The sequence below is a fragment of the Electrona antarctica genome (assembly GCF_951216825.1).
Source record: "Electrona antarctica genome assembly, chromosome: 11".
Taxonomy (NCBI): Eukaryota; Metazoa; Chordata; class Actinopteri; order Myctophiformes; family Myctophidae; genus Electrona; species Electrona antarctica.
In genome coordinates, this window is record NC_136792.1 from 49,384,445 (window position 1) to 49,398,360 (window position 13,916).

Below are 13,916 nucleotides of genomic sequence, written 5' to 3' on the forward strand. Positions count from 1 at the left end.
CAGCAACACACACACAAAGTAAGTGATCATGAAGGGTCCAGTGGTTATGAACAACAGTCAACGTGTCACCTTCTGTGACCACAAGGGGTCAGCATTTGACCGTAACCAGAAGGGTCAACATGTAACCAGGTTTTATGACAATGGATTTAATTCAGTGGTTCCACTGAAAATAGCATATCTACAAACTTACAACTTACAATGTGACACGTCGTGAGCTTATGGATCTGCTATTTTCCCTAGTTCGGGTCCCAGGGAGACCTCAGATTTCTACTTTTGGGTCTTGGGCTAAAAAAACAAACAAAAAAAACAAAAAGGAAACCACTGATTTAATTTATAGGAAATTATTTCACTTTTATTTGACCTGCCTTTAAAATAATGTAGCCAATACATTAAAAACAAAAAATAAAATAAAAAGTCCCAGACAGGTGTGATCCATGCTCCTAGTAGCACAATATCAGTCTCTCTCGATGGAAAGATTATTCTACAATATACAAGCTCGTAGCGTAGGTCTACTATTTTGGAAAATGTTTTTTTTTAATGTGTGCAAAACTTTGATATACTGTACAAATATATATATTTTAAAGCAAGCGTTTTTAACTTTGAAATGGGGGTCGGGGGGCCAAATACATATGATGACAAAGACTATGATCTTGAGGGTGTGGTTTGGGGCGGGACTATGATCTTGAGGGTGTGGTTTGGGGACGGGACTATGATCTTGAGGGTGTGGTTTGGGGCGGGACTATGATCTTGAGGGTGTGGTTTGGGGGCGGGACTATGATCTTGAGGGTGTGGTTTGGGGAGGGACTATGATCTTGAGGGTGTGGTTTGGGGCGGGACTATGATCTTGAGGGTGTGGTTTGGGGGCGGGACTATGATCTTGAGGGTGTGGTTTGGGGGCGGGACTATGATCTTGAGGGTGTGGTTTGGGGCGGGACTATGATCTTGAGGGTGTGGTTTGGGGAGGGACTATGATCTTGAGGGTGTGCTTTGGGGCGGGACTATGATCTTGAGGGTGTGGTTTGGGGAGGGACTATGATCTTGAGGGTGTGGTTTGGGGAGGGACTATGATCTTGAGGGTGTGGTTTGGGGCGGGACTATGATCTTGAGGGTGTGGTTTGGGGAGGGACTATGATCTTGAGGGTGTGCTTTGGGGCGGGACTATGATCTTGAGGGTGTGCTTTGGGGCGGGACTATGATCTTGAGGGTGTGCTTTGGGGCGGGACTATGATCTTGAGGGTGTGGTCTAGCGCCACAGCCGTCAGGCCCCACACACGGTGCTTGCCGTTGCGGAACACAGGAAGTGTGTATCCGTACTTGTCGCCGGTGCGGAAGTGTGTGTACCCGCGGTTGCGCGTGTCACACACGTGGGACAGCGACACCGTGAAGATCTCCTCCACCTGAAGAATGCACGCATGCATACACGCACACACACACACACGCACACACACACACACGACAGAAAATATGTGTAAGAAGGTAGGTTTTCAACAAAAGACCCATTTCACCCATGTTCAACCTTATCTTCATAGAATTGGTACCATTTCCATCTACATTGGTAGGCAGGTTTGTTTAGGTTTTAAAACTTTGTATTAAAACTTAAAAGTAAAAAAAAGTAATAAAAAAAACCTAGCTCCTCGCAACTCACCCTACTCCCAGCGACGGCTCCAGAAAATTGTGACTGGGGGTGCTATGGGGGGGCTGGCTATTTAGAGCTAATGAATCTTGGCTTACATAGAAGTCAGTCAATTGGGCTTGTTTTGAGAGGGGGCTTAGGAGGAGCTAAGCCTCTACCCCCCTTGCCCCCCCCCCTGGAGCCGTCCCTGCCTACTCCACTCGGTATGCGCATAGAGTTATAAATAATAGAGACGGCGCCCGATTTCCCCTCCCATCCACTTGCATGGAGTTGCTCATCCAGCGCATGAGGCGTTTTCACCTCTTCTTCCAGGTTTGTGTCTGGGTAGCTCAGTCGGTAGAGGTCTCGCTTTCCAACTCAGCGTAATGAGTAGCACGGCTTGGTGCAGCTAGTCGTGCGGGAATAGGCCTATCTCACAGCCCCCTTTCCACGCCCCATTCCGGTAGCTAGTGGTGTCATTTAACATTAGGCATTTACACTTTTTTTCTCTGGTACATTTCCTAATGTTAAAATGTCAAAGACCGATGATAATATGAAGAAAACACAATGGTATAACAACTCAAATAAGTAGAATAAACCTTACTTTTACAAAACGGTAGTTTGTGGCTTGTGAAAATACCTCTTAACATGGAAGTCTATGGACCGCAGAAAGAATAACACCATTAGCTCCAAAAGGGGGCGTGGAAAGGGGGCGGGGAAATGCTGTGAGATAGGCCTAGTACTGGGAGTTGATGGTAGGTGTGGCGCTCCACCTCAGCAATCCATCTCCCAGGGGTCTAGCGCATTGTAACGGGAGGAAGGGGTGAAAACGCCTTGTGTGCTGGGTGCAATGCAAGTAGATGGGAGGGGAATTTGGGTGCCGAATTCGAGTGGAAGTGTGTAGGGTGAGTGAGTGGCGAGGAGCCCGTTTCAAAAAGGGCCCTAGGGTAGGTCACCCTCACAAAAAAATGCAGTAATCCTGGTCTCTAAACGGCCTCCCCCTGATCAGCCGGGGCGCCTGATGGAGGGGAAAGGAACTGGTTGGAATAATGTGTTCCTTCCACGAATCCATGCGCTACGTCCAATCGGGGGAAACTCCGCCCTGTCAGGTGAAAAGAAGCAGCTTGGACTCCTCATGCATAGAGGGAAGCATGAGGTCCGTCTAGTGCTCTCCCCAGGTTAGCAGAGGGAGTGTAGCGCCCAGGATTACATTTAGATAATTGACACTGGGTGAAAATAAATGGGTTACAAAAATCTTGGGATAAACATTTAGGGCAGTATTATGCGTGTCTTAAGTACCAGGTCTTATGACTTAACTTACGACCTGGAGGCGTGATCAATGCCATTTGGCCACTCAGAATAGCCAAATGGCATTGACCACGCCTCCAGGTCTTAAGTTAAGTCATAAGGCCTGGTACTTAAGACACGCATAATACTGCCCTTAGGATTTAGAAGGTGTTTTTAAAATGGGTCTCAGGTCTAAATGGGTTAATAGATTTAATTTAGTCAAGTCGTCCAGCAATAGGAACAAACAGGTACCTCTTGAGGGTTTGGTTTGAAGGACAGCGCCTCTAGTGGTCCAAGGTTGGCCAGCACAGGAGCTATGAGCATCCCAGACTGAAACAAAAGGCACGTCATTACAGTATATAGTATATAGGACTGAACAATTCATACAAACATAATTACAATCATAACTTTTTTTTTTTTAGAATCCAATACAGTACAATGTTAATGTCACCTTTAACCCATTTTGGGCGGGAACCCCTTTTGGTGTTTTAAACATTATGTTGTAATTTAGCTATTTTTGAAAAATATGAAATGTGAAAATAAAATGTGAAAATATTTATTTCAGAAAACTGGAGTATTTAGAAGATTTTTTTTTAAATTTCGAGGTCAGGCCTAAATGGGTTAAAACGGATACTAAATGACCATTATGTACTACTGTCTAGAAGTCATATTTGTTGCTGTAGGGTGAAAACTGAAAACCATGTCCAGAAACCTTCGGAAATAGTGACGGTAGCCTCTATCCATCTACTCGTGAGCTTGTAGATCTGCTATTTTCTGCAAAGGCTTTCCCCACAATACAGATGCTTGGGGTGAAGTGGTTAACCCATTTAGGCCTGACGTCGAAATAAAAAAACGTTCGCTCTGAAGAATATATATTCAAAGATTTGTGTCGCATTTTTACGATTTTTTTCAAAAATAGCAGACCTACAAGTTGAGCTTGTAGATCTGCTATTTTTCAATAGCTAAAGTATTACATAATGCTTAGTTAAAACACCAAAAGGGGTTCCCGCCCAGAATGGGTTAAGTGACAAAAAAACAACAAATAAAAATAAAATAAAAACATTAAAAGTTGAAATATGGATACACATTAAAGGTTTCTCTGTCCGACAGTCAAGCTATATCTGTATAATAACATGTTTACAACGTACAGATGTTTTCTAATGCAGTGGTTTTCAACGGCCGTTATTTATTCAGCATTTGAGCCACAGCGAAAAAACATTTAGTTAGTCTTTGGATAAGATTTTGTTCACAATCCCATGCTCTATTAATGTTGGTTACCATTAGGAGAGACTAATCATTATTTTGTGTAGACTTCTTGTAAATTAAGTAATGCAGATGTTTAACAATAAGGGTCCATTTGGTTTCATTTTACGCTCCCAAGAGTTAACCCATTCTGTAGGTCTACTATTTTTGAAAAATCGTGAAAATGCGGCACAAATCAGGCCTAAATGGGTTAAAGATCTATAAGGGTGCATTTGGTTACCAACTCTCCATCATTTAGTTGGGGACCACTAGGAACCCCCTCAAGCACCACTGGTTGAGAACCACAGTTCTGTATGTATGTATGTATTAAACGCATGGCGTGGGTGAATCGTCGTCTCACCATGTCTCGCAGCGGCTTGAGGACGCCCCACACCTGCCGCTTGTCCACCGTGATGCCCAGCTCCTCCTGGGCCTCTCGGAGAGCCGTGTCCACCACGTCTTTATCGGCCTGGTCACTCTTACCCCCTGCAAAGCTGGACACAGTCATCACATTACATAAATCAGACCAGTCTGAAGTGAGTGGTGTTGTACTGTACTCGTGCTGTAATACTGTACTGTACTGTACTGTACTGTACTGTACTGTACTGTACTGTACTGTACTGTACTGTACTGTACTGTACTGTACTGTACTGTACTGTACTGTACTGTACTGTACAAGCCCTCCTCCCTGGCCACCCCCTGGTGCGTGCGTGCGTCAGTTTTTTTGGGCACATGTCCAAGGCACAGCGGAGACGGGAGCGCAAAATTATCAGAAGTTTACAATCTGTACTCCCATTGATGATCCGATCACCATATAACATTATTATGCATATCTATGCAATGTTACAGTTACAGTGTATAGATCATGCTGAGGCTGAGCTAAACATGTGTTTAAATGTAAGTATTTATATTTAAATAAGATGAAGAAAGTCTCCACTCGGAGCCCCACACAGCCCTCCATGTTTACGCACAGACAGACATATTCTGTACACTGCACTGCACTGTGTTTTTATATTAGGTTTCCTTAACCCATTCTGGGCGAGAGCCCCTTTTGGTGTTAGCATTATGTTATGCTTTAGCTATTGAAAAATAGCAGATCTACAAGCTCATAGCGCGCCACCGAGTGGCGCGCTACGAGCTTGTAGCTCTGCTATTTTTGAATAAGTCGCTTTGGATAAAAGCGTCTGCTAAATGACTGTAATGTAATGTAATGTAATCGAAGAACGACTGTCAGGATGTAGAAGACATTTTTAGAATCTGATCTCAGGTCAAAATGGGTTAAGCAATTGATTGGAGAGGCGTACGTGCATTACATTTCAAAGTCACAGCGCTCGGCCAGACAGTCAACTGACCTAACATCTCCCTTGTGTCTGCCCTTCAGCGCGTTGGAGCGCAGCGTGAACAGGAAGGCCGGCTGCTCCTCCACAGAGCACAGGGACACCAGGACCGAGGCCTTCCACCTAGATGGATGGATGGATGGATGGGTGGATGGATAGATGGATGGTTAGATTGATAGATAAATGGATAGATAGATGGATAAATAGATAGACAGACAGACAGACAGACAGACAGACAGACAGACAGACAGACAGACAGACAGACAGACAGACAGACAGACAGACAGACAGACAGACAGACAGACAGACAGAAAGACAGACAGACAGACAGACAGAAGCACAGCAGTAATGTACTGTACTGTAGTATACAGTAGAAACAACTCAAAAGAAAAGACAAGATGCATCAAAAAACAACAACAATACTACTACTACTACTACTACTACTACTACTAATAATAATAATAATAATAATAATACAGAGCAACGGTAAACGAGGGTAAAAACAAATAAGGTGTCACTGTCACTGTCAACTGTCTATACAGTCAAGTGTGTCTCATCCTAAAAAAAAGACAAGAGTAAAGTTAACAACACACAAGAACCCCCCCCCCCCCCCCCCTAGGAATGTCTTAAGAGGTTAGAATCATGAAACAACTGTTTACTCCAGGTTAGGACTACGATTGTCCTAGCCAAACGGCCGTTGTGTGTGTCGTCGTAGCCTTTCAACGCACCTGCCCTGGTTCTGGTTCCGGCCCTGGCTCCTCCTGGCCTTCGTGTCGTCCCCGGCCGCCTCGTACAGCTTCTGGTTGGGCGCCAGCGTCCGTCGGCAGCGCTGCTCATTCTCCGGCGACAGGCAGTCCTTCAGGGAGGCCTCCTCGCGAGGCGCCGCGGCCCGATGGAGCTGGGCTCTGAACTGGGCTCCGAAGGAGGAGGGCCCCGTGCACTGCTGTGGAGGGCTGCTACTACTGTGGTGGAGGTGGTTCAACGACCACCGTGACCTGTATTCCAAGGTGCTGAAGGGCCTAAGAAAGAGTTCTCTGTGAGTGGAGTTTCTTTGGAGGAGAGCGGGGTGCCTTTGAGACTCGGCTGCAACGCGGCTGAGTAACGGATGATGATGATGATGATGATGGCTTTTACAGGGCTGAAGAAGACACTTGGCGGCTTGTTGGGAACAGCCGTGGGGGCTACTGATGGTTTTGTGATTTTGTGCTGCTAGATGTTCGAATACGGCCTCCGAACTCCGAGCGTCGAAGGCTAGCCGCGACGCCCCGAAGAGTTTCGGATTTGAGGACGCCGGCGGCAGGCAGTCCTGGGGCAGGAAAAAGTCAGCTTTTAACCGATTCGCGGCTAAGTTGACGGAACGGGACCCATTGTCTCTGTCCGCTACGGGTCCTTCTGTCCCGTGCACCGCTCTGTCTTTGTGAAGGAAGGAGGCGGCTCTGGCTGCGGCTCCGTTGCATCTACAACAGGCGTGCGCCACGGCGGGGCCCAGCAGCAGGGGCCGGACGGAGCCGAGCGTCACGTGAGGGTTCCTGAACATCCTGAACGAGAGGAGGTGGAATCACAAGTTAATGTTACAGGCATCAGTAAGCAGGAACTGGGGATGGCAATGAAGGACCGGGAAGTCTGGCGTGATATTGTGAAATCCACGATCTCGACCGCAGTCGAAAAATGATGATGATGATCACAAGTTAATATATATATAAACTAGAGCGGTGCCCATTGGGCACGGGCCTACTTGGAATGATGCAAGTTGTAAATGAATGCCCCACCCAGTTATTAATGTATGTGTCACTTTTAATGATATAGAGCTGCATCTATTAGCCAGCTGGTCGAGTCATCGTGATGTCAGAACAGATGTAAGAACAGGCCAGATCCATATATGGATGGAGATCTAAAGCACGCTCCATATATGGCCAGTACAGAATTCATTCCATATGTTGATCTGACCTCATCAAACCATTACTAGATCTCCATATATGGAGCTGACCTGTTCTGATATTCCATATTTAGATCAGACCTCATCATCACACACACAGAGATGTGGTGCATTTATAATACTACATCTCCGAGGCAAATATTGTACTTTAACTACACTACATTTATTTGAAAACTTTAGCTACTAGTTACTTTATTGATCTGAATTATTATTACAAAACATATGTGCATTAAACACTGTCTTAAGCCCTATTTAAACTTTGGCCATTTGAAATAGCCGATCTACAAGCGCACAACTTGTTGTGAACTTGTGACACATTGTCAGCTTGTAGAAGTGTATATTTATAGGTCTTTACATGTTCTGATGAATTGAAAATGGAGGACCATTATGTAATCAAGTCTTTGTGCTTTTTTCTGACTTGTGCTTTCGTTGAAATGTACCTACATACTGTGAATACAATTTCAATCAATCAATCTGCATAATGAGTCATTTTACTTTTGTACTTTTACTCAAGTAAATGCTGAATTCTGGTCTTGTAACAGAGTATGTCTACATTGCAGTATTGATACTGTTACATTACTTTATGAGTTATAACTAACATAATTGACTATTTCTATAACATAATGACCATCACGTCCTCAGGACGGAGCTGCACGAGGAGGCTGTCTGCAGTCACGTGGTGAGTCAAACTACGGAAGCCGAATGAATGTCATCATGGCTGCCTTGTTATGTTTTTAGCTCCACACTTCAACCACAGAACATTGATTTACCTTTTAAACTTGAAACAATAACGTTAAACTCCCTCTGCGTTTAACGTTATTTATATAAGTTCATTACAACAACGACGGCATAGAGTCCATAAAATGAATCTAAAACTAGTTTAAATCACTGAAATGCTCGTTTGTTTGGCTCCTGGCAAACTAATGCTAGCTAGCAGAGCTTAGCCTTAGCTTTCTAGCTAGCTACACTACACTTATACAGTTTAATGTTATTAATTTACAAATAAAACAAATGCCCGTTTCTTTACCTGTTTAATTATCAGCTTCATATTAACTCGTCATTGTTAAGTTGTTTAGTTTACCTCTGCCAGTTAAGCTAGCATGTTAGCAGCCGGCTAGCTCAACATTCCACATGTTGTGAATGGTAAATAGCCGGCTGTGGTGGAAAGCCTGGTGAGGCGAGGTTAATAGCCGGTTAACGTGCTAGCGCTAGTCGGCTAACGTTAGCCTGGTCAAAATATGTTAATATCATGCAAAATACAACGTTAAACTGCGCTCTTGTGCTTAAAACGTGTACGCCGTTTACATGAAGGATTTCTGTCCCATGAACACAGAAAGATAATTATATTAGTAATACAAGTGGAGAATATAAACACTCACCTTGACTAGAGGGACAGACAGCTGGCCTGTCGCCCACCCACAGCTCTGCTAACTTCAGCTAAAATGTTGCTAATGCTAACGCCAGTGCTTACAGTACAGTCAATATGGCGTGGTTGGTTTCACACTGAAGAACATGTGTTGCTTCATAGACTTGGTACTGTATCCTGACTGATACAGACTAGTGGCCTCTTGTCTTGATTGATGGCCCCCCAGAGCCTTGTGCCCCCTAACTGGCCCCCAGTACTTTTAACAGATGCTACAGTTTGACTGGTTATATAACCAGTCAAACTGGCCCCGGCCCGCCTAACTGTACCCCCCCAGTATACCTGTGCTTTTTAATGTAAAAGGACCCCCCCCCCCCCTAACCTGACCCCCCCCCCCCCCCATAAGGGAATATTTGTAGGCCCCTACGGGGCCCCATTTAATGGCTTTTATTTTTTTTGTATCTCTGGGACCCCACTTAATATTGTAAAATGAATTGTAATTTTAACTGAGTATGTACAGTACATGCACACTCAGAGTTGCAGACCTGTAATAAGGGTCCAATTTGGTTTAATTTGTACACTCTGAGTTACAGACCTGTACAGATATTATTTGGCTGCCATAGCTGGGGACCCCCTGGAACTCCCTCAAGGACCCCTGGGGGTACCTGGACCCCACCTTGAGAACCAATGATAGCCAAACTGGCCCCTAACTCCCCCCCCCCCCCCCATATACTAGTCTTAAGTTCCACCCCAAGTAAACCATGGAAAGTGTTTACTCCAGTATTAAGTAGGCTAATTATTTGAGGTCCTTTACAGTATCTGTTTTTCAATACTTTACTTCTACTCCGTTAATCAGAAGCAAAATAATGGTAGTGAAGTAAAAAAGTGTTAAATCATTTGCCAGGTTCAGTTACTTTGAGTTAATAATGAACTTGCAGATGTATATTATTAATCCAAAACATATACGCATTTGCAATTTAAACACTGTGCTAGACTACTAAAATTATCACCTGTTGTGAGCTTGTAGATTGGCTATTTTCCAGATAGACATGGGGTTAAGCAAATATGTAAGATAGTCAAAGAGACAGTGCCCTCAATGACCTGCACCTGTCGAGGTACTTCCCCAAAAGTGAGTGACACCCACAGCCACAACACTAGAGGGAGCGGCCGACCACCCAAATAGAACACTGATGGTTTCTTTTTAACTGAACAAACATTTTTTCGGGGGTGGGGGTTCTCAACCTGTGGCTCCCGGGCCCCACATGATTTTATTTTATTTTATTTATTTTTGGGGTTGTTGCATTCATGGCATCATTGTGGAAAACGTGTTGACGAACCCGTCTTTCCTGCCCTGCACCTCAGCCCAGACTGCATGTTTGGAGCAGTGTGTAATAATGCATGTTGTGAAATCATGGCATTTCAGCTCTGTTGCTATTGTCTGTTGGCTGCATCTGGTGGTGGTTGGAACAACTCGGGTCACTTTAACGGCGTCTTGAGGTGACTACTGTGCTTGGAAAGGTCGCCTGCTAGTACGCTTCGTCACGTTGTGGTCGCAGCTAAGATTTCACCTCCAGAGAAAATAACCTTTGAGGTTTAGTATAGTAAGTGATTTTTGTTTTGTTGAGATAAGTATTCATTTAATAGCTCTATTTTCCATGGATGGTAGCGTCCCATGCCTGAAATGTTTGTATGACCAAGTCCTGTGTGCGATTTGTGAAACTGTGAAATGAACCCCCAGCCCCATTGGCTTGTGGTGGACATTTTTGTCAAAATTAAATATTTGCCATGGACATACAAAATGAGTATTACAGAAACGCATACAGAGATAGCCCTGAATGACCGTAACAGTGTGGTAACTCTGAGTCCGAGAGTGTAAACATGCCATTGACATTGGTACACTCTAAGTGCCGATTCATACTCCTATTTTACCGCTGTTTCTGCGCTGTAGTGCCGAAATGATTTCGGCTCGTCAGAAACTTTCAGTAGCACCGAAGAGCCGACTTTAGGACGGTACCCCCCCCCCCCCCCCGAACCTCAAATGACGTCACATTGTAGGCTCTAGTCTACAGCGCCGAACCGACTTTTATTCGGCTCTAAAATAGGAGTATGAATCGGCCCCAAGAGTGGTGGTCCTTGCAAATAAAACGTTTGAGAAGCACTAGTACCAGTGGACTCCTAATGTGTATTAAACAAATCATATGTCATACATATTTTGAAGAAAACCTGGAGACTGACATTCAGTTTGGCCATTATGATCAACATAACTACAGTATGAACATTACAATGGTATGTAAAACAAAAACATTTCCCACGGACAAGGCCATGTACGGACATATTGATGACCCCTGCCCCCATGCAGCCCTCCAGCTCAGTGGCGTGCACAGACATTTAGAGGGGCAGGTGCTCAAGTTAAAAAAGGGCAACTTGTGCAGCGCGTGGAACCGGCCGGTTGCCTTAATCCATTTTGGGCGGGAACCCCTTTTGGTGTTAGCATTATGTTATGCTTTAGCTATTGAAAAATAGCAGATCTACAAGCTCATAGCGCGCCACCGCTACGAGCTTGTAGGTCTGCTATTTTTGAAAAATCAAAAAAAAGAAAAAAAAAAAAAGGTTTTTTTTTTTCTTTTTTTTTCAAAAGGGCACATTGCCAAAAGGGCAGGGGGTGCTCTAGCACCCCCTAGTGTCTATCTGTGCACGCCACTGCTCCAGCTTTTAGATCAGCTATTTTCGCTGTGCAGCATGCTTCTACATAGAAGACGTATGCTGGTTTCTATGGAATCCAAACGAAATCAGCCGTGGCGACTGAGAACTTTTAACGTATACCTTTTTTGCACTGTGCGTTTCCTCTCTAGCCGGACGTGGTCATCATGGCCTCAGCCTGGGCAGAAGAGGAGACGTTTGCGTGCTCCGTGTGTCTGGAGACGCTCCGAGACCCCGCCACCCTGCCCTGTGGACACTCATACTGCCTGCCGTGTATCCAGAACCACTTTGACCGTGGGAAGGCTCGAGGACAATACAACTGTCCCCAGGTATGTCCTATATTAGGGGACAATACAACTGTCCCCAGGTTTTGTCCTATTGTAGGGGACAATACAACTGTCCCCAGGTTTTGTCCTATTGTAGGGGACAATACAACTGTCCCTAGGTATGTCCTATTGTAGGGGCCAATACAACTGTCCCCAGGTTTTGTCCTATTGTAGCGGACAATGTATGTCCTATAGTAGCGGACAATACAACTGTCCCCAGGTATGTCCTATTGTAGGGGACAATACAACTGTCCTCAGGTATGTCCTATAGTAGGGGACAATACAACTGTCGCCAGGTATGGGTCCTGTAGTAGGGGACAATGCAACTGTCCCCAGGTATGTCCTATAGTAGGGGACAATACAACTGTCCCCAGGTATGAGTCCTGTAGTAGGGGACAATATAGCCTCGATACCCAGGCTTTCATTTCGTCTGTGCGAAAAATGAAAAGGGACAATATAACTTAGGGCTTTTATGATTACAAATTTAAGTTGACGATTAATAGAAACACACCTCCTGTCACACAGGATGGTGTCGGTGCATTCCAATGACAATATGAAGCGGACGGTGACTCATTGTGATGATTGATTCCCACAGTGTCGTAAGGTGTTCAATCCTCGTCCCTGTCTGTCGAGGAGCACGGTGCTGATGGAGGCCATGGAGAAGCTGAGGAGCAACAGCTTTAGGGAGAACTCCATCTCCTCCGCTCCGCCCTCCATGGCCCTGTATCTGGAGCTGATTCCTGGGACAGGTCTGTTCATGTTTTACTGCAAATCTGGATGTGGTTTTAGTCAGAGTCTTAGTTTTAGTCATATTTTAGTCATGTGAAATGTTTTTAGTTTTAGTCTTGATATTGTCGACAGAAATCCATTATGGAGCCGATTTTACACTTGCTTGCAGGCTGAAAATAGCAGATCTACAAGCTCACAACGCGCCCCAAGCGCAACCAAACATGAAATGACTTGCCTTTAGTTCTACTGTCTCTCTTCTCTCCCTAACATTTTAGTCTAGTTTTTATCCGTTTGACGAAATTGTCAATATATTTAGTCTTAGTTTTTGTAGTTTGCATTTCTTTTTTTATTTAGCTTTCCTGGGTGGAAAAAAGGTAGTTGACGAACATGTTCCGTCATAGTTTCTAGTCCAGTGGTTTTCAACCATTTTCATATTATTATTATTATTATTTATTCGGAATTTGAGCCACAGACCACCATTTGATGAGATTTAGCCTCTCAGACCCAAAACTAAAGAATATTTTGTTGTCGTTGAATTATATTTTGTCCACTAATCCATGCTGTATTGATGTTGGTAAAATTAGGAGAGATAACAGGCAAACGTTGAGAAGAAGAATTGTTATCAAAATAACAATTCTTCTACATTCTGTAATTGTGTAGACTTCTTGTACATGAAGTGATGCAGATGTTTAACAATAATGTAACTCTTGAGAGCGTAAAATGAAACCAAATGGTTTATACACTCTCAAGAGTTCAAGATCTAATAAGGATCCATTTGGTTACCAACTCTCTGTCATTTAGCTGGGGACCACCTGGAACCCCCTCAAGGACCACCAGCTGAAAACCACTGTTCTAATCGATGAAATCAACACAGAAATAACTGTGATTCTCTACTAACCAACTAATGGTGAACAGACTCCGACGGCGGTAGTGCTGCGCCGGGGGGGCCCAGCGGGGAGGGAGGGCCTCCTCGCCGTCAGGGCAGCGTCTACCCCACGCTGCCCAGCGTGGCCCCTCGGACCTGCCCGCTGCACGAGCTCCCCCTGGAGCTCTACTGCCGCGACTGCCAGGAGTGTGTGTGCGCAGAGTGCCGCCATGACCGGCGTGGTCACCGCAATCACCATGTGCTGAGACCCGAGGACGAGAGGACAGAGAGACGGGTAATTATTATGAGAGAGAGACGGGCATGTGTGTATTATTATATTCAAACCTGAGGACAAGAGGACAGCGAGACAGGTTTTTGCGAACGCAGTGAGCACTAACTATAGAAGATGGCCTGTGTGTCTGTGTGTCACGCTGTAACACCACCGACCCGCCACCAGAGGGCGCAGCTGTAACACACGCACGCACACATACACACACACTAAAACAACATTTAAAAAAA

General features: G+C 44.8%; 2 protein-coding genes across 7 annotated transcripts in view; one reads left to right on the forward strand and one right to left on the reverse strand.

Annotated features, from left to right (window-relative positions):
* Nucleotides 1-9,039, reverse strand: nudt8 (nudix hydrolase 8). 3 transcript variants are annotated; one of them, XR_013791181.1, is made up of 7 exons: nucleotides 8,794-9,039; nucleotides 6,207-7,016; nucleotides 5,494-5,601; nucleotides 4,503-4,635; nucleotides 3,152-3,229; nucleotides 774-1,397; nucleotides 1-707 (listed from the first exon to the last, which is right to left on the reverse strand). XR_013791181.1 is itself a non-coding variant. In XM_079515010.1 (6 exons), exons 2-6 carry the CDS (start codon nucleotides 7,013-7,015, stop codon nucleotides 1,191-1,193), a joined length of 1,335 nt encoding a protein of 444 aa, XP_079371136.1. In that variant the 5' UTR covers nucleotide 7,016; nucleotides 8,794-9,039; the 3' UTR covers nucleotides 1-1,190. The 3 variants fall into 3 exon arrangements, 1 of the variants encoding a protein (XP_079371136.1); XR_013791182.1 differs by having other exon boundaries at nucleotides 741-1,397; XM_079515010.1 differs by having other exon boundaries at nucleotides 1-1,397.
* The window catches only part of ftr86 (finTRIM family, member 86), a 22,814-nt gene continuing 16,943 nt past the window's right edge, over nucleotides 8,046-13,916 (forward strand). For 3 of the 4 annotated variants that reach the window (XR_013791180.1, XM_079515007.1, XM_079515009.1), the window contains exons 1-4: nucleotides 8,049-8,093; nucleotides 11,630-11,806; nucleotides 12,399-12,552; nucleotides 13,448-13,692. Coding sequence is in view for 3 of the 4 variants with exons in the window: in XM_079515007.1 (XP_079371133.1) it covers nucleotides 11,645-11,806; nucleotides 12,399-12,552; nucleotides 13,448-13,692 (561 nt within the window). In the remaining variant the exon portion in view is untranslated. Of the gene's footprint in view, nucleotides 8,094-10,200; nucleotides 10,379-11,629; nucleotides 11,807-12,398; nucleotides 12,553-13,447; nucleotides 13,693-13,916 lie in introns of all 4 variants that reach the window. The other variant, XM_079515008.1, reaches the window with a different exon arrangement.

Coding starts and splice junctions, on each gene's coding strand:
- nudt8 (XM_079515010.1), bottom strand. CDS start 7,015: ATGTTCAGGAACCCTCACGTGACGCTCGGCTCCGTCCGGCCCCTGCTG. Junction 5,602..6,206: donor CGGAACCAGAACCAGGGCAG/GTGCGTTGAAAG, acceptor CCATCCATCTAG/GTGGAAGGCCTCGGTCCTGG. Junction 4,636..5,493: donor AGACACAAGGGAGATGTTAG/GTCAGTTGACTG, acceptor GACTGTGTCCAG/CTTTGCAGGGGGTAAGAGTG.